Source organism: Equus quagga, chromosome 1 (genome assembly GCF_021613505.1).
Source record: "Equus quagga isolate Etosha38 chromosome 1, UCLA_HA_Equagga_1.0, whole genome shotgun sequence".
Taxonomy (NCBI): domain Eukaryota; kingdom Metazoa; phylum Chordata; class Mammalia; order Perissodactyla; family Equidae; genus Equus; species Equus quagga.
Genome location: NC_060267.1, coordinates 64558743 through 64586651, shown reverse-complemented (window position 1 = coordinate 64586651; position 27909 = coordinate 64558743). Strand labels below are relative to the sequence as shown.

The 27909-nt window shown below is 41.2% G+C and overlaps 1 protein-coding gene across 3 annotated transcripts in view; it reads left to right on the top strand.

The window, feature by feature from the left end:
- The window catches only part of ERP44 (endoplasmic reticulum protein 44), a 75832-nt gene extending 55613 nt beyond the window's left edge, over positions 1-20219 (top strand). For 2 of the 3 annotated variants that reach the window (XM_046673494.1, XM_046673511.1), the window contains 6 exons: positions 2519-2576; positions 4383-4499; positions 7978-8089; positions 9062-9203; positions 17935-18037; positions 19985-20219. In XM_046673494.1, the coding sequence (XP_046529450.1) occupies positions 2519-2576; positions 4383-4499; positions 7978-8089; positions 9062-9203; positions 17935-18037; positions 19985-20086 (634 nt within the window). In that variant the 3' untranslated portion in view covers positions 20087-20219. The remainder of the gene's footprint in view (positions 1-2518; positions 2577-4382; positions 4500-7977; positions 8090-9061; positions 9204-17934; positions 18038-19984) is intronic. The other variant, XM_046673504.1, reaches the window with a different exon arrangement.
- The last annotated feature ends 7690 nt before the right edge of the window (positions 20220-27909 follow it).

Below are 27909 nucleotides of genomic sequence, written 5' to 3'. Positions count from 1 at the left end.
AAACGGGAGCAGCGCGGTGTCTTTCTTAAGTGGCATGAGCTTCATCCTCTTGATCCATCGCGGGCGCTCACTGCCTTTTCTTCCATCTCCCCGTCTCAGAGGAACAGCGCTCCTTTCCAAGGCTCACCTCTTTCCTTGCGTCCTTGTGGCTGTCCCTTCAAAATCCTCTGGGGCTTTGATCCGTCAGTTGTCCTTGTTTTCTTTCTCACGTTTTCAGCCTGATGCTTTTCATGAACTACTTTTCATTTCCAAAAACATGCTTCTCTCTTTCCTGACCTTTCTTTTCTATCTGTTAAGCTATAATCTCATCTCTTTCTTTTCATTCCAAAATTTTTTTCAAAGATTAGTTTATGCTTGGCTACCTTGAATTTCTCAAACTCTAACCAGTGAAAAAAACGCTTAACCTCTTGGAAGCTCACTCTCACCTCTGTTACTCTAATGAAACTTCTCTCTGCACATTCACAACATGACTTCTTTCCCACTTTCTGTTTTTTTAAGCTTCAGTGCATGGTTGTGTATCCTAGTTAGGTTTTTTTTTACTTCTCTATTTGAGTCGTCGCCACAACATGACAACGGACGGACAGGTGGTGTGGGTTCTACAACTGGGAAACGAACCTGGGCCACGGTGATGAGAAGGCCAAATCTCAACCACCAGACCATCAGGGCTGGCTACAAAATGACTTCTTAGTTACCAAATCCAGTGGCCCTTTTGCAGTCTTAATCCTCTTCAGTTTCTCTGGAGGACGTGATCCTCAGCTACCCTGTCCTTTTTCTGCAGTGTCTACACTTACTCTATGTCAAATCTCCCTGGTTTGCTCCTTACCTTTCTCACTTTCTGACTTTATCTCCCACTTTTTTCTTTCTCTCTCAAAATAGAATGATTCTTGTGGTTGTGCCCTTGACCCTTTCTTCTCATTGGAGGTTATCTCCACCATCCTTTGACTTCAGCAGTATTATTTCTCTCTTCTCTTTGGCCCATGACTGTGAGACTCAGTTGTGGTACCTATCTTGAGTAGAGCCCAGATTTCTGGCACAGCGTGTCCTCTCCATTTTGTGACCTTTGTCGTTGTTTTACTGCTTCTGTAGATTTTGTATGTGTTTTATTGTAAACATTATCAGTGTGTTTTGAGGCTCACTGTACAGAGTCAATAATGAAGGAACTTCTTCCCCAGGCTTTTCACATTACTGCTTTCTCACCACACAGGCCACCTTGCTGGTCCTCACACTGCAGGCTACTTCTGCAACATAGCCTTTGCCCTTACTGTTCTCTGTATCTGAAGTGCTTCTCCCAGATATCATCTCATCAGAAATATCTTTCCTGATAACTTTATATAAAATAGCACTACTATCATCCAACTTGTCATTCTTTATCCAGTTATTTTTCTTCATAGCACCTTTTTTTTTTTTTTTTTTTTGCTTGAGGAGGATTTGCCCTGAGCTAACATCTTTGGCAATCTTCCTCTATTTTGTATATGGGTCGCTGCCACAGCATGGCTGCCAATGAGTGGTGTAGGTCCGTGCCCAGGATCCAAACCCATGAACCTGGGCTGCTGAAGCAGAGCACGCCAAACTCAACCACTAGGCCATGGGGCCAGCCCCTGCACCTTTTTTTTTTTTTAACTACCTAAGATAAATGTATCTACTTGTTTGTCTGTCTTTCCCTACCACAGTGTAAGCTCCATGGGAGCACAGGCATTGTCAGTTTTGTTCACTGGTGTATACCCACTGCCAGGACCATACCTGGTACAAAGGAAGCACGTGGTAAATAGTGAGGGAGTGAATGAATAGAGCGTGTTCTTCCTTTCTGTTCCACTGTTATCTGTCTAGGTTAGCATTCCTTGCCCCTGTTCTACTTTAGTCAGAAGATGCAGATAAATTGGTGTTCAGTTGATCCAAATGTAATTTAGAGAGAGAAAAAGTTACCCATTTGACTTAGAATTGTTGTAGAATTCACTCAGCAAATATTTATTGAGCACCTGTTATGTGCCAGCTACTGTATTAGCACAGGAAACAACAGCGAACAATAAAAACATGGCTTATTTATGAACTATATTCTAATGATGTGGATTATTTCAATTCGTCTATTTTTTATAAGTTTTCATTTTAAAAAGTAGAGAATTTATGGTTGAGTCTGACTTAAAAGCAAATAATGTGTTTTTGTGATTGGTCTATGTGACCACAGCAGTGACCTTGGTCCCCAGTTACTGGAAACAGTCTGGGGTCAAAACTAGCTTTTTAGTGCAAAAACTGCCAATCCAAACTTATAAAATACCGAGTCAAAAAAACAGCTATTAAAATTTTCCTTTAAAAAAATCTGCCTTGTATTTAATTTTTCCTTTAAATATATGCTCTTGGTATTGCATAATCTTACAAGTAGGACAGATGATGGACAAGTATATATTTCAAGTTGTTATAATTCATAGATTGCAAAACAGCTGGCCAGTTCTGCTTCATTCAGGTATATTACTGCTATTATTTTTCTTAAAAAGTATTATTACTGCTTGTCTCTTTCTATTAGGGCTGTTTCAAAACCAGAAAGATATAGTGGAGACAACATAATCTACAAACCACCAGGGGTAAGTTGCTATTTCTTAGGGTGTATAGTTTTAACCGTAATTTGAATACACATCTAGTATAATCTATAGTTTTATACATGTTAGTGTTCACAGTCATAGAATTTTAGTATCGAAGGGAACCTCAAAGCATCATCTTGTGCTAATGCAAACCTTTCAAAGTAACGATGGGGACTCAGAGGCCTGAAGGCGCAGAGGCGTTTAGTGACAGAGCTGGGACTAGAGAGCCCTGGTCCCCGGGCCTTATCTGCCTGTTTTGTGTTCAGCCTGGGACCCAAATTCAAAAAACTGCTCCCATGATCTGTGATCATAACTCATACCTGAATCAGAATAGCCATCTCCCAGGACTTCTGGGGTATAAATTAACCAGCTACTTGCCAGATAATAAGGAGTGCTAGGGTTTTTTTTTGCTTTTAGGAAGATTAGCCCTGAGCTAACTGCTGCCAGTCCTCTTTTTGCTGGGGAAGACTGGCAGTGAGCTAACATCCATGCCCATCCTCCTCTACTTTATATGTGGGACGCCTACCACAGCATGGCTTGCCAAGCGGTGCCACGTCCACACCCGGGATCTGAACTGGCGAACCCTGGGCCGCCAAGAAGCGGACCGTGCGAACTTAACTGCTGCACCACTGGGCCGGCCTCTGGGAGTGCTAGGTTTTTAACCCTTAGCTGAGAAGTTAAGTATGTCTGAACCTAGAAGGAGCTCCTTAGGCCCAGACAATGGTGGCCACAACTAAGAGGCAAAAAAACACAGTATTTGTTATCCTGAATTGACCTAATGGTCTGTCATTGTAGTTTTTCACACACCCACAAATAGAAATCTATAGATAATTTTTCAACTTGTAGTTTTTATTTTAATGTTGTTTGCAGTATTTTGACACATTGAAGCTTTTAGCTGTTATGTAGTCACACGAGTGATGTTTTTGCTTAGAAAGCTCATTTCCTGTTTTGAATTCAGATAGGTATTTGCCTGTATTTTCTGCAAGGGCATTTCTTTAATAGTAGCTCACATAGTGGGACCATCTCTAGGTTATCTGAATCCAGTACAGTGTCTCGTGATGCCGTTTGGTTGTTAAGAGCACAGACTCTGGAACGAGACTGAGTTTTACTGTCCGGTCTGCCACCTTCCCAGGTGTCTAACTCTGGGAAAGTTTATTAGCTTCTCTGCGCTTCAGTTTGTTCATTAGTGAAAACAGCCACGATAATCATAGTACCTGCTTCGTGGAGATGTTTCGAGGACTGAGTGAGCAAGCACGTCTAAGGGGCTTACAGCAGTGCTCGGCCACGGTCAGTTCACTCAGTTCATGCTAGCGATTATTTTTACCATCATTTTAGGCACTTCGTAAGTACTGATTTTGAGTGAATGTGGAAACAGATACTGTAGGTAATTAATATTAGAGATAGCCACCTTAGATTTATAGAGTATCTTGTAATTTTCAAGGCTTTTTCACTGAAAGTCCCTACATTTTCATCAGACATTTTCAACTCTACGGGATAGCTCAGTTAATTCATTTGGCTAATTCTTCTTTTCACAATGCCTGCCTGCTGTTTATGAAGATGCTGATAGACAGTCAATTGACCCAAATCCGAGGCAGAGCAGAAGGCTTGGACGTCACAGGCTGGATGATGAGTCCCTGAGACTCATAAACTTATCAGCTTTTCACCATCCACAACTGTCCTTCTCAGCAGTTCCATGTTTTTGTTTCTTTCGTATCCCTGGAGATTTTCTGGGCTCATACACGGCTTTAAGAGTGCATTTTGCTAGCACAGGTTAAATTTGTTTAATTTTTGTTTTTGTTTTTGTAACAGCAGTCTGCTCCAGATATGGTATACTTGGGATCTATGACAAATTTTGACGGGACTTACAATTGGATTCAAGATAAGTGTGTTCCTCTCGTCCGGGAAATAACATTTGAAAACGGAGAGGTATGGGCTTTCTAATGTGTGGCGGTGTTTTCAATTCAGATTTCCGAGAGGGCAAGCCGCCTGCACCCGTCTTACCGTTTTCCTGCAGACGTAGCAGTTGTGAGCCTCCCACAGTGAGCATGGCCACACCACAGCTGTTCCTGCAGCACAGGCCGGTGGTCCTCCCCCTCTGCTGTCCCAGAACCCTCTGTTGCACTTCCTGCAATCGCAGCGCTTCACCAGGGCCTTGAAAATGAGTTTGAAAATGCCTCTCAGGTGATTCTGATAGCCACAGGTTCCTGGGTAAGCGGATGTCCTTGGAAGCAACGCTCTGCAGATTTCAGTACAGTTAATTGTACACAGTGGATAATCCTATGCCGTAAAAAGGTTTTTCGGATTCCTGTCTATCCTAAAAGAATGAAATTGTGTTCTCTTTTTCATCATAAATAATGAAAGCAGTTATCGGTTGTCGTGTCACTGACCTCAGTGAGTCCAGGCGCCTAAAATAAAGCCCATTCGAACTCTCACAACTCTCACAACAACAAAATACAAAAGCTGAGAGGTTGGGGAGAAGTCTAAAGGCTGCGTCTGTGAGGTCCATCTCTCTGTTCTTTACTAGATTCGAAACAGATCTTTGATTTCACCCTTTTATTTTTAAAACCCACCATCTAAGAATGCAATTTTTTAAAAACATTTTAAGTGCAATTAAAAAAATTTTTTATGTGCATATACACTTGAAAGAATGATATGTGTATAGCTCAGATTTTAAATATACAACTCAAGAAATTATCACAGAGTAAACACACCCATATAATCATTACCTAGCCAGAGGCTGGCAATTCCGTAAAGGGTCGGATGGTAAATATTTTAGAGTTTGCACTTCGTACAGTCTCTGTTGCAACTACTCCCCTTTGCAGCTGTGCCACAAAAGCAGCCGTGGACAAGGCGTAAGTAAGTGTGGTTGTGTTCCAGTGAGGCTTGCTTACTGGCTTAGTTTGTCAAATGAACATCCTGCTGCTTTTCTCAATTCTGTAGGTTGCAGGTATGTTCAGCTGAATTACTTACATTTTTATTGCATTAGCTCCTTTAGTCCTCAGAGGCTCAGAGAGAGTTTATAACTTGTCATGGTTATTCACCTGCTTTGGCAGTTCTTGCAGGAATAGTTTCAAAAACAGAGTTTAAAAGAACAGACATGGAAAATCTTAAACAATTAAACAGGAGTGTCCTCCCCCCCCATAGTATTTTGGCACATTTCATAACTCTTTAGATTTATTACCTGTTGTAACCAGCTACCCATAAATCATTTAACCTGTGGAGAAAGACTTGTTAACCTCTAAATCTGGTTATGTTGCTATCCCTCCCTGAATCTTTTAATGCCTGCTTGGTAAAGAATATGTTGATGTGGACACAGGTAAACCAGGAAGCCCGATCAGCGTAACTACCAGCTACTATGTTAATGTATGTAAATTAGTTTAGTAAACTAATCGACATAAACATTTTCAACTACTGCTAATCTCTTTATTACTTCTCTCCTAATAGTTTTTAGTTCATCCATACCTTTGTTTAGTCTAATAAAGTAGTTTGTTATATTTATTTTTACTTTTAACTTCCTAGCTCTTAAATTTTCTAAAAGGTGACTGCTGAATCTTCTTTCCCAATTAGTGTTTATTCAGCAACATTCGTGTCTTCATTTATTCAGTCATAGGTTGATTGCACATTATTGTGTACAAAAATCTGCGAACAAAAGAGACCTGAAATAAGCTTCTCTGTCTTTATGGGGTTTGCAGTTCAGTAGTACACAGGTACAGATAACGTTACAAAAAGACGTGTCCCCTGCCACGTGAGGATGCTGAGAAAGTGTTCTCACGTTCAGGGGAGAAAATTCATTCCCACCTTTGGAAGAAATAGGGTGGAATCAGGGACCGCTTTCTAGGAGAGGCATTTCAGTCCAGAAACAAAAGGGCTACAAGAGAAATAGAAGTACTAATGGAAATAGGGAAGTAAGAGGAGGGGCTGTGCGTTAATGGTGAGCTTTGAAGGGGTTGATTAGACTTGGAAATGGAGATAGTAAGCAGGAAGTTGAAATCGAGACCAGGATCCTGGCCTGGAGCTGGGCTTGGAGAGACAGATAAGGGCCCAATTAGAGGTGGTGAGGAGATTGTTGAACTAGTGGAAGTTGCCAGACTAGAGCAGAGAAGTCCAAAGTGAGAACCATGGGGAGTAGTGGCAATTAACGTGTGGGGGAGAGAAAAGATGTGAGCCCAAGAGGTAAAAAGTGAGGAGGAAGAAGTTTTAAATCAGCTTGCTAAATGATCAGTGTGATGCCGGGGCTGGAGGAGGAGAGATGGGAGTGACTGCTTATGACTATGGGGTTTCTTTTGGGAGTGATGAAAATGTTCTGGAATTAGACAGTGTTGATGTTTGCAAACCTGGTGAATATAATAAACTGCACCAAACTGTACACTTAAAAATGGTGAATTTTGTGGTATGTGAATTATATCTTAATTAAAAAAGAGGTAAACGTGATGAAAAGCTTAATAATTTATCCTGTATATGAGTGTAGCAGGCTTAAATATGGAGATAGGAACCAGAAGAAAACTCTTATCCTATAAGATAGCTTCCAGTTTCAGTTTTTTTAGGAACAGGACATTTGTGCCTTCTGCTGAGGCAGTTCCTAAGTTACAGAGAGACACGCAAAAGGATAGTTGACGGAAATAATTTTATTTTGAGGCCCTTTCTGGACTTTTTCTTATGAGTCAGAACTTACCATTTGTCAGAGAGAATGCATGATTAAAATCTGTTGTCTACTCATCACATTTCTCTTGTTTATTCTCCAATAATACAAATTTTTAATGCACTTTAAAATTTTCTAGGTGCTTTTGTGTATGTATATATTACAGAGTGTGTAAACATACACATATATAGTGGCAGGTACTAATAATGTTGATAAATTGTGTATGGGTTGAAAACTGGCTGTGTTATGAGGTTTTTGTCTTTTGCTCTGAATGAAACATTTCTCAGCTTTGGTAAGGTCTCACAAAGGTGGAGTGGTTTTTGCAATAAACCTTAGAAAAACCTAAGTTTGCAAATCAGTTAGATTTATTTATTGCTGGTACATTCAGTTTTTCAGTGTTATCTCTTAAGACTGAAAATGCTTATCATGTTTGCCCTACCCTAAAATCAACATCTTGATAAAGAACCAGCATAGTTCCTCCTTTGGTTAACTCACTTTTTAAAGGTCATAGCTTCTTCCACTGCCAGCTACCAGACCAGCCTAGTGGGTACTTTAAGGCCGATTGGTTCCTGCAGTAGAGTGGGAGGACATGTGGGTCCTCTGAGCACTGGGTGGAGGCAATGAGTTCCTTCTCCCACACCACTGAACCTTTTTCCCCAACTGTTGCATGTTGTGTGGGTTGGGTTCAAAATTGTTCCTACCTAGAAAATAGCTAGAACTGAATGGATAGGCCTGATCATTGTCATTGACTACTTCTCTCTACAGGAATTGACAGAAGAAGGACTGCCTTTTCTCATACTCTTCCACATGAAAGAAGATACAGAAAGTTTAGAAATATTTCAGAATGAAGTAGCCCGACAATTAATAAGTGAAAAAGGTAGACGGATTAAGGTGTTTATTTTCATCCTTTCTTTCTCTTTGCTTCTTTCTCCCTTTTTTCCTCCCCCATTACATTCATACTGACATAAACATATTTGGGTTAAAAATGTATTGAGTTATTTCAACTCTACTCAGCCCTGGAAATCACATGTAAACACAGGGGTGGGAGGCGTTAGTAGGGAGATACTATGAAGCAGTGGCTTTTAAAAAAAACTGTGACTGTTTTAGCTCCCTCAAATCAAATAATCCCTAAAATCAAACGGCGTGAAAAGTGGGGTCATGGGGTCAGTGTTAATTTTAGGCACTTTGAGCACCTTGATACTTGTCTGGCCCCTGTCTAGCAGATAGTCCCAAAGATATTGTTGAGAGGATTTACACAGTCTGATTCACATTTAATTCTAAATGAAGGAAAGTTGACTAGTTCTCTGTGGACTTCTCCGAAGTATCAGAAAGGAATTCGAGATATCACCAGCTCTCGCTCTGCCGTTAGAGAAGAAAACCAGACAAAATAAACTGAAGGCATTGTACGGAGCCATGCCCACGTTAGTCACTTAGTAAATATTTTGGGGGTTGAATTAGATGAAAAATCACCCAGTAGGGACTGGAAGGGAATCCTTGGTGCCATGAAGAGGGTCCTGTGAGAAGAGCTCATCTGTCAGTGTCAGGAGCTGCTCCCCGCAGGTGGGCAGTCTGCAGAGCAGATGCTCGCCTACTCAAGGAAAACGGAATTCACGACAGCATTTGCACTCAGGCTGAGTTCATGTAATTTCTAAGGAAATCATACTCCCTGCCCTAAGAACTAAAAGCCGACCTTTTTAAGTGTAATATTTAGGTTTTAGTTTTTGTGATCTCTATCACTCTAAAGCACGTTGGTTTCTTTTAGTATGTCAGTTTGTATGAACTTGCTATCTTATGAGAACACAATCAAGAAAATTCTCATCTACCTCTCCAAATTCTGGTTCTTTTAAAGGTACAATAAACTTCTTACATGCTGACTGTGACAAATTTAGACATCCTCTTCTGCACATCCAGAAAACTCCAGCAGACTGCCCAGTGATCGCGATTGACAGCTTTAGGCACATGTATGTGTTTGGAGACTTCAGGGATGTATTGTAAGTATTCATTTGGGATTTTTTTTTTTTTTTTTAAAGATTTTATTTTTTCCTTTTTCTCCCCAAAGCCCCCCGGTACATAGTTGTATATTCTTAGTTGTGGGTCCTTCTAGTTGCGGCATGTGGGACGCCGCCTCAGCGTGGTTTTGATGAGCAGTGCCATGTCCGCGCCCAGGACTCGAACCAACGAAACACTGGGTCGCCTGCAGCGGAGCGCGTGGACTTAACCACTCGGCCACGGGGCCAGCCCCTCATTTGGGATTTTTAATTACTGATATGTGTCTCAAAGATGAGCTTAAAACAATTATTTGAATATTTAAATAATTCTATGTTGGAACAGTAATACTTTGTTATTTGGATGTTCTAATTTTTTTTTCACTCTAGAGTATGGTGTGAGTGACTATGAGCATTATGATATATCCCTATAGAAATTCCAGCAGTAGATGATCCTAATGCTTGGGAATTCATCTCTGAAAGAAAATTTTTGGCCTATGAGAAATTAGTTCTGAATTGAGTTTGGTCTTTGTCAGCAGGTCAAGGAAAGTAGATTATAATCCTAGGTCAGGTTAAAGGAAATTGGTGACATTGCTGCTTATTTGTGACTGTCTAACAAGAACATTAGTGGTACATTATTTAAGAGCTGGAAGATGGCTGTGGCCAGGCATTTCTAAGGGCATACAGCCATGAGCCTTCCCAAGAGCAGATAAGCCTTCTGATTCCACTCTCAGCTGTTCACAGTATTAATAAAAATATAAACTCTATAACTACCACAGATAATTAATTTTTTATCATCTAAGATGTTAAATACAATGGTTAAAAATGGACATTTCTTCATATATGAAAATTTTAAGCAATACAGGTATTAATTCATATTAGACCTTTTTAAAATTCATTTAAGTGCCCTTTTTTATGTCCAAAGATTAAATTGCAACTTATAGGATCATTTGAAGTCTTATTGCAGAATGAATTACCTCAGTCACTTTTAAATATTTCAATAGAGATGTGGTTGTTTGATAGAAGATTCTCAGTCCTAACATATAAGAGGCCTCGATTTGAGTCCTGCCTTGGGCAGGTCACTTAACGTCTCTGTTCTTGTTTCTTTACACTTAAAATACGGTTGACAGTACGACCTACCTAAGGGGATTGTAAGAAGATTAATGAGAGATGGTGCCTGTGTTATAAAGTACTAATGAACGTTAGCTGTTTTTACTTTACCTACACTCAAAAGAATACCATTCAGCCTATTAACTCATGAAATATTTACCCAGATCTTCTGTATGACAGTCACTGTATAATATAAACCAAGCGATATAAACCAATGGTTTGAAGTTTACTAAGAACTCACAACCGAGTAGAGAGCGGAGACAACAAGGTAACAGGCATTGTGTCTTATGACGTGATAAGTGCTCTGGCAGAGTTCAGCAGAGAGGTAGCTGATCCAAGGTTTCTGGAGATGTTGATGCCTAAGGTAGGTCCTAAAGTTGTCTAGAAGTTTCTCGTGGAGGTGAGAAGGACACTAGGCTTGGAGAAAGGGGACATTGGCAGAAACAAGTACAGAGACTGTTGGCTGAACACAAGTGGACAGGAGGGGGGAGTGCTGAGGGATAAGGTCAAGAGAGTAAGCAAAAGCTAGCTCACGCAAGCCCTCATATGCTGTGTTGAGGAGGTTTTACACATTATCCTAGAAAGTATGAAGAGCCAATGAAGAGTTTTAATCAGGGGATTGGTTTTTAAAGATCACGCTCGTTGCAAAGTGGAGAATAGATTAGAAGGGGTCCAAATAGAATCTAGGAGACTGTTCAGTAACGCAGGCAAGAGCTGATGATAGATAACCAGTAGACGACCCTTGAAGGAATGAATTCGCTGAATTCTCGCAGTAGCACCACAGCTAGAGAGAAGCAGGAATCTCGGGACGCTTTGTGGGTGGAGTAGACGGTCTCTTAGTAAATGGGGGAGGGGAAGGACAGCAGTGAGGGCCGGGAATCTGACGTGGACAGCTGACTAGGCTGTGACGCCATTAACAGAGCCGGCGACTCAGTGCAGGAGCAGCCTTCTGGTAAAGAAAATGAGTTCCCTTTCTTGGCATATTGAATTTGAGGTGCCCGTGCGCCACGAAGGAGAAGCGTGTCCAGCAGGGAGTTTACGTGGCTCTGGGATGCGACAGTGAGATAAGGGCTGGGTCTTGAACACATGAGGCTGTAGCTGAAGTAATTGAAACAGATGTGATGACCTAGAACAGGGGTGAAAATGGAACTCGGATAAATACCAACATTTAAGGGGGGACAGAAGGAACATGTGCGAAAGACTAAAGAGGAGGAGGAATCAAAAAAGTGAAAGAAAAACCAGAAAAGAGTAATACGGTACTTGAGGGAGGGGCACTTTTAACAGGAAGGCTCAACCAGAACCTAAGGATGAAGCATCTGTTAGATTTGACCAAAAAAGGCTGTATTGCAATGAATTGAAGAGTGCCTGGTGAGGAAATGAAGACTTGATAGAAAATTCTTGCAAGAAGCTAGCCTCTAAAGGGAAAGAAAAACAGAGGGAAAGCTCCAGAGAGACAGGATGAAGTCAAGTTGTAGCTTTGGTCACCTTCCTCCTCCCTTAGGGACAAGGAACTGAACATGATTAACTGCTTGGGGGACAGAATCCCATGGGCTGAGGCGTTCCTGAAGAGACAGGCAGCTGGGGCTAATTGATGAAGCAAAGCCGTGAAGGGCATCGAGGGCGTGAGGAGCAGAGGAGAGGCAGTGCCTTCTTCCTCTTCAGTGAGAGGGGGGAAAGCCAGGTGCAGAGTTCCCTGGAGTTGTTTGTGGGCTGTGGTGTTAGCGACAGCAGCAGAAGCTGCTGAGGGTCCTGTCTGGTCCTTGTGTTCCGCTCTGCCTCAGGAAGCAAGATCATGGGCTGAGAGTGAGGAGGGGAGGGACAATTGAGAGGGCGGGGCTGTGCTGGATTTCGAAAGGAGGACGAGTTGTACCCAGAAATCTACGTTAAAGATCCAGGTCTCCCTGACAGCCCGGCATTTCTTTAACGTCAGTACTCCTGTAGCCCCCTTAGCGAGCATGGGAGCATTGACTGTGGGCTAAACAGAGAGGTCTGAGCTGGTTGGGTGTCCTCTTCCTCTCACTTCTTCACAGGCCTGATTCCTCACGCCGCAAACCCACGCTAAAGGAGCGAGCTTTTTAGGAGGGAGGGTAGCTGTTCTAGTGGCTGGGCTCGCTGCGGGAGCTGCCAGGCGGAGTGACTGGGCTTGGCATTAAACTGCTACCTGCCTCCTGGGTCGTTGATGAGAAGTCTTATCAGGAAGTACATTTGACCACCTCTAGTAGTGGATAAATCTCAGGTTGTTTATTGACCTCTTCCCTTTCACTAGAAATGTACAGCCCTAATTATAAAGTCTCCAATTGGTAGAAGTCACCAGAATGCTGACTCAGGTAAGGTTTACTGATCAGCCACCAGACTATCCCCAACTTTGGCTTTATTCCTAGGTATGTTGTGTTACACACCAAGGAAACCTGTGGGGAATTCCCTCCTGGCTGTCTTGAAGGTTTCTCCTCTACTTCTGAAGTCAGATTTAAAATGCTTCAGCACTTCTAATTGCACAAGTGGTCATATTCTTTATCACATGACCGAGGCCCCCTCCTCTTAGTCAGCTGGGCCAAGAGATGGGCACTGGAGCAAGAAAAGCTCATCTACCGGCTGGCAGCATGGTGCTTATGCCCTGCTGCGAAAAGAAAACAGCCAGTAAGATTCCCCAAAGAAATCTGGAAATGAGAAATGGTCCTCTCCCATCCGGTGCATGTTTAGTCCTGTGGGTAGGGAGGGAGATAAGAGAAGGGACTATATTTGAAGCTCTTTGAAACAAATTACTTCTTTAATTTCTCCCTTAGGTGCCTGATTCCCCCTTCTAGGCACTGTTCTCGCTAATATTTTTTTAATTGTAAGGAGGCACATGCTGTGTGAGCTACAAACTGAGCCTCTGTGAATAGATGTTAGTGTTAAAAATCAAATAAAACATACAGCAGAGTGAATCTGACACATTTAATGGCTTGCGTAATTGTTATTGTGCTGCATGGTAATTAAGGCTTAAATGATAAGCAGTTTCCATAAATTACTATAATTACTTTTACTTTTACTTAGTAACTCAGCATTTCTGGGGTCAACTAGAGGAAGTATGGTTGTGGTCAGGAGAGAGAGAGATTTATGGTGCACGGTCTCCTCCAATGCCAGAGGGCGGCGTGGGGGTGGGTATTCTATGTGCCTCTTCCGTATCTCAGAGAAGCTGAGGTGTAGGGAGGTAACAGGCCCAGCAAGGCCACACCGCTGAGTAGTGGCGGGGCAAGGATTCACGCCAGAGTGTCCTGAATCCCCAAATGCCCAGCTCAGAACCGTATTGCCAAAGCAGTGAGACTTTCAGAACACAAACAGCGGTGAGCGTGTGAGCGTGAGATGTCTGAAGAGGCTGCTGACTAGGACCTGAAACGACATCAGATCTAGGAATGCGTAGTTGTTTTCTGTAGTTTGATGAGATTGGTGTCTTGCCGTGCATAATGGAGTAGATTTTACAGACAGACAGGAGAAGAATGGGGGGCAATTTCGGAACCTAAGAGCATCTAAAGGCAGATCTAGGAGATGTTCAGCAGCCCCGAGAAGAGAATAAATGATGGTGTGGTCTGAGACTGCTGAAGCGCTTCCGGGGAAATTCACCTTCTAAACATCGTGGCCAGCAAGTACCCTACCCTTACCCACAGAGTCCTTAGACAGCTGCCCCCGGGACCCAGTGACAGGAAGAGCAGCAGGACAGGCCTCAGTCACTCCTAGGAAAATGGGCCAGGCTCCTGTAGTGCTGAGGTCCCCAACTCTGGGCTCTAGGGCATTTCTCCCAGATCACCAAGTCACTGAAAATGATGATCAGAGTTCCTTAAACGGCTCAGTCTGGGACAGTGGGCTGCGGCTGGCCAGCTGTGGCATTGGTGGCGGGGTGAGGGTAGGGGTGGTGGTGGTGAGGAGATGAGAGAGGCAGGGCAAAACTAAAGCTGGGGGGGCAGGTATCTCACTAATTTAGCAGTTTTGTCATCTGCTGTGACAGTTAGCCTGCCTCCTTGAGCTTGGAGGGAGCAAACCAGGAACCGGAAAGAATGATAAAGAACTTGGAGGAATAGGTAGGAGAAAATTTTAAATCAGTCACCGTTAAGGTCCATTTTAACGCCAAGAGTCTGGTTTTTAGGTGCTCAGACTCGAGATCCAGACTGCTTGGATTCGAATCCCATTCTGTTAGCTGCTAGTTACATCACCTGGGCAACTTGTTACCACCTCTGTGCTTCGGTTTCCTCATCTGTAAAATGGGAATAATAATGGTGTCCACTTCATAGGGTTGTTGTTAAATGAATGTGCGTATCTCTAGCTCTTAGAACAGTGTCTGATACATGGTAAGTGCTATTCTAAGGCACTTATATATGATTATTATAGGCAATAATATCTTCAGATGCAAATCGAAGTCTGTTAGACTATAAAAACAATACAATTAAGTTAAATAAAGCAGTTCTCATTTTACAGATCAGAAAGCTCAAGCTCAAAGAGGTTAACTAACTTAAATGGCAAAATACAGTGTTTTTTTTAACACTGTGATACCTGGAGTTTGTACTACATTATTGTACAAATAATTGAGTTAAAAAGTTGAGTTAAAAAGTAGTGAATGATATTAGGAAGTTGAATCCAGCAATATATAAAAAAAGAACAATATATTGCAACCAAGTGGGCAAGGCTGGTTTAACATTCAAAAACCAATCAGTGTAGGGGCCGGCCTGGTGGTGCAGTGTTTAAGTCTGTGCACTCCACTTCAGCAGCCTGGGGTTCTTGGGTTCAGATCCCAGGCACGGACCTACACACCACTAATCAAGCCATGTTGTGGTGGCATCCTACATACAAAATAGAGGAAGACTGGCACAGATGTTAGCTCAGTGACAATCTTCCTCAAGTAAAAAGAGGAAGATTGGCAACAGATATTAGCTCAGAGCCAATCTTCCTCACCAAAAAAACGTGAATGCTACTATATGTAAATTTTTAAGAATAATGAAAATACTTCTCACCTTATATGCATTTGTCAAAGCTTGTTTAATGATACACTTAACATTTGTGTATTTCATTGTGTCTAAATTTTGCATCACCTACAAATAGAGATAATAAACAAAAAAGTGTTTGGAGGGTGGGAAACACTGAGGTGTTCTAATTAGAAAAACTGTGCCCTAAAGTGTGAAAATATAATTGAATGTATCATGACAAGGTCCATTTATTTTCCTTTTTAGCAGATAACCATGTTGTCTGTTTTCTTGACAATCTCTTGTTGATTCACTGATCGTTACTTAATAATGATGGCTAGTTTCTGGCCACAAGCCGGGTAAGAGCCCTTCCGTGGTCTGCTTTCCTACCCCGGTAATTCACATTCGTCCTGTCTCCCTGTCTTTGCCTTTTGCTCACAGTTCTTTCTCTCTCCTCATCTGTTGACAAGGGGAAAAAATCAAGTAAGCGAAAGATCTGTTTTGAGTGTTCTCTCTGTATTTGTTACATCTATGATTTAAATAGAAGGTATTTCTTGACTAGCAGAAGCAATTCACACTGTATTGGTTGTCATCATCTTTGGACTTTATAAAATAATCATCTAACGGGCTGTATCTTAAACATCATAGACTGTGTCTGCGTCTTTGAATTGAATGGATGTATTTTAGCACTTTGCTGTGGTGACAGTAGATGATGTCAGATTAAATTTAAATTGATCTCCTCTCAGTGTTTATCTCTGGTGCGTGTGCAATTTCTTCAGCCCCAGAGAACCTTTCTGAGGCCCTCTGTCGATACGGCTACCTGACAGTCATTTGTATTTGTAAACTGTGCATTTGGCACCTGCTGCTCTCCGCTGCATTGGAGCTGGTGGGTAGCCAGAATGGGTTTACAGTGAAGTTAGTGGCTGGCGTAGCTCAGTGGGAGTTTATTGAAGGGAAGCAGCAGCACTTGTAGGGCCTCAGGAGAGGATAAAAAGACAAAGAAACTGTAATATTAACACAAGGTAGCTATTCTCTGCTACCAAAAAGTAATGACTTAAAAGTCAGTCAGTTCTACTGAAGGAATTAAAGCGTTGGTGGACCTGTATTTTAATTCTTGTAACAGATATGAAAAACGAAGTTTCTATTTAAAATAAATAATGAATTAAAAAATACCAAGATCTCAGGGGCAGACAGACAATTCATATGAGCAGAAATATAAATTAAAAGAAACAATGGAAAAAATGCTTAATTTCTGAAGAAATGGAAATTAAAATGCAGGTGTCTTTTACTCATTAAGTTAGTGAAACGAATTTCAATAAAAAAGACAAACATGCTGGCAAGACTTCAAAGAACCAACAGGTAGACAAGTAACAGCAAAAACTGACTGATGTTTGACAGGTATAATTGGCCCACACTTTGTCAGAAGTTCTTTTTCTTTAACCCAGTGCTCTTACTTGATCGGATATAAGTCAAGGAAGTAATTACAAAGAAAGCGGGCTGGTATAGACATCTGTTTGGCTTTATAATGGTCTGCTCGTCCCAGGGCGTGTCTCTGGATGGCAGAGTGGCCCACACCAGGATTGCTCACCAGGGGAATGATGGCAACACAAAGTGAGTTGTGTTGGTTCATAGTTATTTTCCTCAGAATGTTTTGAAGCCATCAAAGAAAGCTTTTTCATCATTAAAGAGATGCCTTAGTGGCGTCTGAAGACCTCCAACAAAAAAGGCCAGTTTCATGGCCTTAAGAAGTGCTTTGCTTTTCACAGTGTTCAGCTGGCCAGTGAAGCTGCCTGTGTGGTTGAAGGAGTTATGAAGAAATTTCCCTCTGTGTTTAATTAAGAAAAAAACGTGAATAAACTACACCCTGGTTAGATGATTTTGATAAAACGGGTTCTACTGGCAGTGAATGCCGGCAAGGACCTGCATCTCTAAGAGGACTGTACAAGCTCCTGGTTAAGGCTGCCGTGCGCCACGTGGCTGCCACAGGGCTCAGGTGCTGCTGGAGGCTGAAGGTGCCGGTGTTCCTGTCCTAGGCTCTTCGTAGTACTCTGCTTACAAAGCTACAGAGTTTTAAGTGGTTAGCCCCTAACACTGTTTTTCCCTTGAGCCCTCTTATTTTTAGTGTGATTTTGCAGAACATAAAAGTTTTTTAGTTACATATATTAAGGAAAATAAATAAATGCCCAATAAGGGATGGTTAAGTAAGTTTTAGGACAGCATCTTAACAGACTCTAATTCATCTGTTAAAATGATAAGCATAGAAAAATCTCTCTGAAACAAGAATTAGAACACCAGGGGCTGGCCCAGTGGCGCAGTGGTTAAGTTTGCAGGCTCTGCTTCGGTGGCCCAGGGTTCGCAGGTTCAGATGCCAGGCGCAGACCTACACACCACTCATCAAGCCATACTGTGGTGGCGTCCCACATACAAAATAGAGGAGGATTGGCACAGATGTTAGCTCAGGGCCCATCTTCCTCACCAAAAAAAGGAAAGAACTGGAACACAAAACTGAGTATCTAGATATTATGATTACCTAAAAATGTTTGACATATACTCTACTTGGCCTGTAATAGTTATGGTAGGATAGTGGGATTATAGGTAAAATTTAAAAAAATTTTTTTAATGTTGTGAAGTTGGTAAAATAGAGGTAAGTGCATTTTAACAGTTTAAGCTAAATTCTTACTTGACTTTGGTTTTAGAATTCCTGGAAAACTCAAGCAGTTTGTATTTGACTTACATTCTGGAAAACTGCACAGAGAGTTCCACCATGGTCCCGACCCAACCGACACAGCCCCAGGACAGGTAGGACTCACGTTACCTAGTGGGAACTGTTTTCTTCTTTTTCACTTAGTCCTGAAGAGGATCTAAACCTCCTGCATAGGCTTTTGAGTTTTTGTAAAGAAATTCTGAACAGACTCTAGATAATATACAAATTATGTTCCTTTTAAAGTTAATTTTTAAAATGTTAGACCCTCAGAAAAGTTGCAAGAATGTTACAATATAGTTTCTTGACCATAAACTAAGGTGGTCTGAGTATGTTCTCTGTAGAATATGGCTATAAAAGGGTTAAATACAGTTGGCTTCAAATAGGAGGAGGTAGGAATTAGAAGCAGGTAGATCAGTGAAGAAATCAGTGGATTCCATTAATTGTTCACGCCTTCCTCTGTTGCTGGGAGACTGAGTTTGGTATTCCTGCGGAACCATCCTCAAGCCCTCACCAGTACAGTATCCGTCACGCTCAAAACTTATGGTTTAATGCAGCTTTTTTCCATTTGAGATTTAGAATGCTTGGCAATTATATCAAAATTTTGTGTTTGCATATATTTTTTTAACCTGAGAATTTTACTGTTTCTACCGTGTAACTTCTGTTACAAGTAATTTCTGTTGTTTCTGCTTTGTTAAACACCCCTAAATTTGCATTTTGACGCATTATCCATTTGTATCATGTCTTTTCCCACTTTACTGAGAGGGAAGATGATACATACCCAAACCCTCTTATTTCATATGCCCCAGAACTTCAATCCACTGTTCCTCCCAAAGAACCTCCACATATAAAAGAAAAATAAAAATTAAATGAATTTTTCTTTAAGAGTCAAATTATGTTCAGAGTCAAGGGTTCCCTTTAGGAATCTGATGGGATGCTTTTTCCTTGAAATCTGGGGTCAGATTTTTCTTTGATATTTAAGCAACTACAGAAGCAGGCAAACTGTTGGTTGGCAATAACCCAAAGGTGATTATTTTCCCCAGAAAAGTAGATCTGTTTAGTATTTTATAAGATTAGGAAGAGATGTAGCTTACTCTGATCACGTTATCCTGATTTGTTTCAACTTCTCGTTGGCCTCTGAAGTCCTCGTATTTCATTTATTCATCTTTGCATGCTAATACATAGTAGGCACCAAACACGTTTTATAGTAATGTAATTTCAGCTTAATTAAACCAAACATATATCTCAACAAAAAATAAATTAGTATATTGGGGGAGGGGAACATGACAAAGTCAAAGGGGATGTTCACAGACGCAGTGCTTCCCATGGCGATGGGAGTGTGCCGTGATGAGGGGCGTTGAACACACGCCCTCTGTGCCTGTGCTAACTATAGGGGAGATGGAAGCAATGACAGTCATTTGCTTTTGGGGAGTTCATGGTGTGGAGAGAGAGGACAGACTCCACTGCCTCTTCTTTAGAGTTCTTGGAAGTCACTCTTACAGTTCCGCTGTGTTATTTCTGTCTACTATTGATGCACAAGTAAAATCCTACCGCAATTGTCTTGTAGTATTGAAGTGTTTGTTTTCCTCCTTATGTCAACTAAGTTTTGACAATTTCTGGCATCCAGGTAATTGCTAAATAACAGCTCCATCTACAGAGTGGGTGCCTTTAATCCCCTTAGCAGTCATTTGTAAGGGGGAAAGGTTTGGGCCAGTTTAGGGTCGTGCTGCCTCTACAGAATATTCTAGGAAAGCACCCAGGAGTCAGGCATTTTGTTTCCTTCCACCATACCTCAGGAATTGTCCACAGGCCCACAGCTAATGGCTCTGTGGCAGCGCTGCCCCTGAGAATCTGAACAAGGGCGTGTGAAATGGGGAAAGCAAGATTTCAAACTGAACTCTTGTCTTTGGCACACAGTAGTTATGTTTTATTGATTATTAATTAAATAATTATAGGGCAACTACCATTCATCTAATACTCTTACTGAAATACTTTAACTCCATAAATTCTATTGATATGAAAATGTTTTATTCTTTCTTTTGTAGCAAGTCCAAGATGTAGCAAGCAGCCCACCTGAGAGCTCCTTCCAGAAGCTAGCGCCCAGCGAATATAGGTATACTTTATTGAGGGATCGAGATGAGCTTTAAAAACTTGAAAAACAATTTGCAAGCCTTTCAAACAGCAGCATCAACTTACGTGGTGGAAATAGTAAACCTATATTTTCATAATTCTATGTGTATTTTTATTTTGAATAAACTGAAAGAAGTTTTGGGTTTTTAATTTTTTTTCTCCCCCTGACTCAAAATGCATTGTCATTTAATATAGCCTCTTTTTAAAAATCTGCTAGGGTTAAAAAAATAAAAATCAGAGGCCTACCTTTGCTTTAAATCTGTCCTGTAAAGTTTTTATAAATCAATTGAAAGGTGACATTGCCAGAAACACACCACTGACCTGCACTCCTAGGTTAGGGAGGGCTTAGGGGCGTTTCCCATGTAGGATGTGCTTGTCTTTCTTTTCTTTACGTATGATCAATCCTGTTGGTATTTTCATTATCACATTTCTCAAAGCTAAGGGGGTATATATTCTGGATACTTGGGAGGGGAATAAATTAAAATTTTCACACTGTGTACTGTGTTTTACTGACTGGTCGGATATTCTTATGAAAATCCCATAGTGGTACTTTTTGGATTCTTAATGTGTAACTTAAACATACTATGAAGAGGAGGAGAGCCATAAGCCAGAACATTTGGCAGGATTGTCCTTATGATTTAAGAAAAAAAAATGAAAAGTGTTATTAAATTTCTATGTGTTTGTCTAACAAAGTGGCATATGGATGGCATTTAAAACTTCGAATTATACCTAAATCTGGGAGAGGGAGCTACTAGTGGAGCAGGTTACCAGTACTGAACTGACTTTCAAGGCTCTTCCTATCATGACACTTCAATTTCCAAAGAGAAAAACCAGCAGAGAAATTGTATTTCAGTAATTCTAATCTTCTATCTTGTAGACTCTTGTTATAGTTGTATAGATAAAAAACGAAGACAGTAAGGCACATACCCTTTCAATTTTTCCCACGTGTACAAGTGTAGAGGACCCTCCCACCTCTAGACCTCCTGATGTCCCCGGCCTGCGGTGCACAGTCCCATGGGTCCCTGTGCCAGGCCTCAGGAGCGCCGGGGAGCAAAACCAGAGGGAGAGGCCCCTCGGTGTCATATCAGGAAGCCCAGCGCCAGTGGACAGACAGGTTCGAAACTGGCTTTCCTCTGGGCCTGGGTTGGTGCTATCGGCCAAGAGTCATTTTATACTTGGAGTCTAAGTCAATCCCAGTTTGGGGAAAGATTATTTTTAAGCTTAAAAGGCTGACCTGTGCCATTATATGTAGTATGTAATATATGTAACATCTTCTAATTCTTTTAAAATAAAGTGAATATTTATAATATTTAATGATTGTTATTTTTAAAAAGCACCCTAGATTTCTTAGTTATGCATGACTTATCCATCATTTCATTCACAATAATAAATGTTGTTAATAAGGTGATAAGGGGCATGTTTAATATATTTTACCAGATGAACTAGAAAAGTAGGACAGAGCTTCCTAAAGGCTGGGCCTTAGTTCCTTCTCTTCATGCTTTTAATAACTCTGAAGTCAGAGTTGCAGTCTTCAGGTCAGAGGATGGAGCAAACCTGAGGGAGTCAGAATGAAAATTCACAGACATTCAACAAGCTAGCACACAAAACCAAACGCAGCACATGCAATGAACTGGAATAAATCTGTAACCCTGTAATTGGCTTTAAAAAATAATAAACAAAAGATAACACTCAAGTATTTGGTTGCAGAGCTGGCTTGAGAGTGGTTATTACGAAAAAGGCCTTAAGAAACACATGATCAATGTGATCTAAGATAATTGAGTGGCTGTTAAAAAGGGGAGAGGATTTGAGGCTGCATTATTTAGCACTCATGCATTTTGGGACTTTGGCTGTAGCCCTGCCCTGTCATTGACTGCTCTAGATTGTGGAAGCCAGTGAAGGCAAGGATACTGAATTTTATGTCTATATCTCCAGTGTCTAGCATTTCTGGACTCTTAGTAGTCATCATCTAATGTTTGTTAAATGAATGAGATGCAAAGTGACCTAAGGTAATTTTTGTACTCCCTGAAGGACTCAGCACTCATCAGGGCTTGGTGCCCAATTTTATAAAAAGTCATTAACAAGCTCACATGTAAAACAGCAAAATGGGTTAAAGAAAATAAGTTCTTGCCATAGGGATAGTGTATGGGGGAGAAAGGGAGGCCTGCGGCTAGGAGAACAAGGCAGGAAGTTGGAGAAAGAAACAGGAGCTGATTACGCAGGGATCTCACAAACTAAGGGGTATGCACTATCTCTCACAGGCAGCAGAGATCTAGCAACAGATTTAAAGCAAGAAAGTATGTTCATATTTAATTTTGAGAAAGAATACTGTGGCAGCAGGTCTAAGTATGATAAAATGAGTCCAGCAGAGGAGAGAGAATGGCCAGAACTAAGACAGTGACAGCAGAGATGGAGTAGATACAAGAGATGGCAAAGACATCGATGCCATAGGGATTTGTCACCAGCTGGATATATAGAGAGAACTTTCAGGAATCTAGAACTTGCAATTTAGACTTCTTCCCTCTGAACCACGAATCAGAGAAGAGTACAGGCAGAAGTCTGCTCGTTTTATCCAGTCTACTCTGGGCCTCAGGCTCAGCTGTGAAGAGAAAGGGTGCACGACTAAACTGAAGAGCACAGCTGAGTCACAAAACCAAAGCTAGAAGCAGGCCCTTCTGCTTGTGAGCCTGCTGCCTTTGCCAGTTTCTCCAAAATTGTTCCAGTAGTGAGGGGGACCATAAAAGGAGGAAAGCTTTCTTTAGATGAAATTCTGAACAGATTTTTATAGGTTAAATGAACTTGGAGAGGAAGATAAAGACCAGGCATCTAAAGCATCTAATAGAGAGCCCTGCTGAAGTTGTCAAAGATCATGTACAAAAGAAGGAAAAACTGGCATAATAAAGGCCAAAAAGAGGACAGAAATATCAAAGTGCTCGAAATGTTAAAGCTCAAAATGAGTTTAAATTTGCAGAAAATGCTAAGGTTGCCAAGAAGGCATTAAAAAAAAAAAAAACCTGAGGGCAAAAAGAAGAATGGATAAAGGAGTGTAATGGATTAACAGGAGAAGCAGAATAACTCCATTTTTCCTCTGACAAGGAGAAACAGTCTGGCTGGACAAAAATAAAATGACATAAAATCACAGAAATGAGAAGTAAAAAACATCTTGCCACCTTAAATAATTTCAGGGCCCTTAGGCCCAAACTTTCGTATCCCAGAAGCTGCTGGAAGTTGCAAATGCTTTCTGTTAGCAACTACTGGGAATTTTTGAGAATGTAAGGTGACAGAAGGCTGGAAAGGGACAAACAAGTGTTGCAGTTTTCAAAATAATAAATAGCTTTAGCTCTTTGTCTAAATAAAACATCTCCTGAACCAAATTGAAATGTTACTAGTCTATGCTTGGGGGAAAGAATTTAAATAGGTATAAAGAATAAAACAGTAATCAGTTTTTAAGCCCAATATTTAAAGACCCCTGAGGACAATACGTTGTTTCAGGATTTACATTGTTTTATGCTGATCATAACTGTTTTATGTGTTCATTAAAACAGGTTGAATAGGACCTCTGCTTGGCAACTGTTTTTTAGCTGTGTTGGCATTTTTGTATGTATTTCCAAGTAATAAAACTATATTTATTAAATATTTCTATACTTGAGACTTTTTACTAATTCACTTTGTCATAAATAATATCATATTTGTGAACATTTTACTCAGAATCCAGATAACCAGAGTCACTAGTTTTTTCCAATTTTAAAGTTCGTTTTTAGATTAACTGTACTTGAATCAGAATGGGAAGCTATACGAATCCATGTGCCGATAACTCGCTCCTGGCCTTCAGCTGAAGGGTCAGAGCGCCCTCTGGTAGAGCACCCTGGGGAGGGGCTGGCTCGCCCTTAGACGATAGGTTTTGGGTCCCTGGAAGAGGAAGAGTGCAGCTTAGCAAGTGCTTCTCTAAAAGGCCGCTGTCCTCTCCCTCGGCTAGTAAATTCCTTCCATCCAGCCTTCAACGCCCAGGACAGTTACATCCCTGTGGTCCCACGGCCCTTTATTTACAAGTTTGAGAGTACCGAGTCTAATACACAGTTGGAAGTACATACGTCCCTTTTCCTTATCACCATGTACACATTTTGTATCCCCAGCAACCTAGAGCACTGCAGGTGATCAATAAATCTGATGGGGAAAAAAAGCCAAATTACATAATAAATAAGTGAACAAATGAATGAATAAAGAAGAAAGCATCACCACAACTGGAATGCATTCTGCTGGCTCATCCGTGAATCCCAATTATCTGATATCTAGTCACCTTTATTCCTATATCCTGAATTGGCTATGGGGTCCTAAGAGTTTTGGTCTGGAACAGTGTAAAATCTTACGCTATCAGAATGACATTTGAGTGCCCTCTTGGGCAATGCAGAGTCCTACAGAGGTGCTGGTAAGTTTCTCACGAACACTGCACATTTTTTGTGCGGTAGACCTGACCCTTGGCTTAGTCACCCAGCCTTGTGGAAGGACAGACTATAGTGAGTTGACAAAATACCATGTGTGGTTTACAAAACATCATACACTTACCAGCCAGCAAACATTTATTATCTACTGTTGCCAGGCTATGGATACAACAGTGAAGAAGAGACTGCTCCTAGCATCATGGAGCTCAAAGTTGAGTGAAAGAGCAAAACAGACAGGTAAAAAGACGATTATAATAGAAAGTTATAGGAGCTATGCTGTGAGCTAACCACAGGGGCACACAGATGTGTGCATAACTTTGGGTGTCGGGAGCCTTCCTATAGGAAGTAGCTTCTTGGCTAGGAACAGAAAGAGCTGTACTTTCCTAAACACATCAGGCTCCTCCCTTCCAAGAAAATTACATTAATAGAGGCTGTCGTTATTCTCTATTAGTATCTTACCGTACAGCAAAGTATTGCTAGGTATTGCTGCCCTGCTTCTCTCCCAATTTGACCACTCGGGTAAATGACCATGTAGTTGCCTATCTGTGCTGTGTCTCATGTGTTTGACTTATTGGGATGGGTGCCATGGAGGAAGCTGTATGCCCACTCTCCTAATGCCGTGCATAAACTTCCTGGATAGAATCAGATCAATCTTGAAAGCTTGATGCTATGATTGTTTTCTTGCCCTAACCACTGCCCAAGATGGGCAATAGCAGGGCATCCCTGGCTGTGCACACAGTGAGGGGGAGAGAACAGCGCGTCTATTTGGACTTACCAGTTCTTCTTAATTCCTAATTCTTCATGTCTTCATAATGACCATGGCTTTCTGACTTAAAATATTGTTTCCTAGCCCATTTCAGAAACTTCCTAGGATTAGAAGGTAAGTTCCTTGGTCTGTGGCTTCTGGAATCCAAATACACCCCCTTAAATTTGAGAGTTTTGCCCAAGCTCAGTGTTCTGACCCCTCTTCTGTTTGCTGGTTCCTCAGAGATTCCTGGTAGTGCTTCACAATCACATCTACGAGTTCCCACTAACTTTCAGATGTTTTCTTATCTGAACCTAGAAACAATTCTTTTAAAACACAGATGCCTTTTTTTTTTTTTTGTAACTCCACACTTATTTTCATTGCCCTTATATCTAGGGTGACCATATAATTTTTTTTTTTCATCCAAACCAGGACATTTGAGCGTGAGAGGGAGTGACAATTTCACCAGGACGAGATGTAAATCAAGACTGTCCCAAACAGCCTGGGCTGTCTGATCGCCCGCCTCCTAACCAGATCTCACACGTTTTCATGTTTTGATACCATTCGTAATAGAGATGAAAAAGATAGATTTACCTTCTACCAGGCTTCTGTCATCATTATACCACCTTCTTAACGATTAAGCCTCTTTAAAAAGTCATTTTAAGAATTCCTGCTATTTTTATCAAGTCTCCACTCATTTTAGGTGTTTTCCTAACACTATTCTGGTGGGTACGTGATACTTTTCCATTAATATGCCTTTCCTTTAAACTTTGAGAGAAAATAATAATAGTAAATTACAACAATAATAGTAGCAACTAACATTTCTACAGTTACTATGAGCCAGGCTCCATTCTAGGCACTTAACATACATTAATTCTTCTAATCTTCGTGACCACCCTGTGAGATGGGCAAGGTGTCACCGGGGAGGTGGGTAAGCTGGGAGGCAAGGGCTGAGGAAGTCCTGAGTTGTTGACCCACACCCTAATCCAGATAAGAGCAGCAACCTGTTATTCATAAACAAAACCCAGAGAGGAAAGAAAGGGAACAAAAGTCTATGGAGAATTATTAAGTGCCAAGCATTTTATTCCTTTTCATTCCTATCAACTCATTGAGAGGCTTTTGGTGGAATCAGTATGTGAACCTGAGTATTAGAGACCTTGGTTCAGATCCTACCAGATGCCCACTTCCTAACTTCAGGGCCGCCTTTGCTAATTCCAAGCTCTGCTAGCCTGGCAGAGCAATTCCATTTCTGCTGCTACTCTGTTTCAATACTAGGTCAACCGATTCTAAATCCTTCTTGGGTCCCTACTATTCTGACCCCACTAATCCTATCATTAAGACAGCTCAACCCAATTTTTCCACACCATTTCTTCAGTAATTCAGGTCCTATATCCTCTCTCTTCCAAGTCATGACTTTTAATTCAAAAAAGGGATAGAAGTATCTTTACCTCCAAATTCTGAAATTTTCATTTCATGACTTCCAAGTCCTAGAGATGTTTTCCAGATTTCTTCTGTTGTGTTATTCATTCCTATGTTAATATACAAAAATGAGTACCAAGCAAAGGTTTGATATGTCTTAGAAAGCTTTTTCACATTTCAATACATATCCCTGAAAGATGGCCCAACACACATGCTATGAGCTCATCACTCATCATCTGGGAGTCACTAAACAGGGGTGTCATTTCTTTTCCCCTTCTCATCACTGTGTCATGCCAGGAAATACCCCAAGAAGCAGGTGATACGGTCCCTGCCTTGAAAGAAGCTCACAGTCTAGTTGAGGAGATCACACCATCGTGAATGAAAGAATTTTATACTTATGAAATTGTAAAACATTGCAGAATTAGCCACAAGTCAAAATGGGAGCCACTGAATTGCAGTGACCAAGAAATATTCACATAGAGATGGAAAACTGGACTGAAGGTCTTGGACGTTAAAAGGTAAATTTTATGACTATTTTCTCAGTGGGTTTCAGTAAATATTTACGGAGTGAATAGCAGGACAGGAAGAAAGCAGGCATTCAGTATTAAGCAGGGGATCTCACAGCAGAGAGGCAAGAAAGCACAAATCATTTCCTACACGTGGGAAAGGAAAGCAAATATGCCAAATACACCAAGAGCCCAGGCAAATGTGAGGTTTATTACTAACTTCCTTGGCAACGAAGGCAAAACGAACTCAGAGGGTTATAACAGTCTTATCTGATACAAACCAATACACTAATTCCTTTAAACAAAGAATCATTAAATTAAAAAGTTATATAATCACTGTAGCCTATATTTCCATCTAACCAGCCTAGTCACTCACAGCATTTAATTCTTCGGCTTTCTCTAAGCACTCTGCTCTTTCATGCTTTGAGCCCTTTGTACATGCAATTCCTCTACCACTCGAAGGCCCACAACCGTCCTGAGTCAGGCATATTCTTTCCAGGGTGCTGCTCCAATCCCACACCTTCCACAAAGCCTCCCCCTTCTTCTCCAGGCAAAGCTGGTCGCTCCAGTCCCTGTGCCCTCAGATTACTCTGTTCATTCCTCTTGCAGGGTACTTACCATGTTTTACTTGCTTTAGATATCTGAATCCGTCAGTCTGAATGGTTTACAAGAGGAGATTCTATAGGTCTAACATTTTTCTCTGGCCCCGGCACTCAACACACAACAGGCGTTCA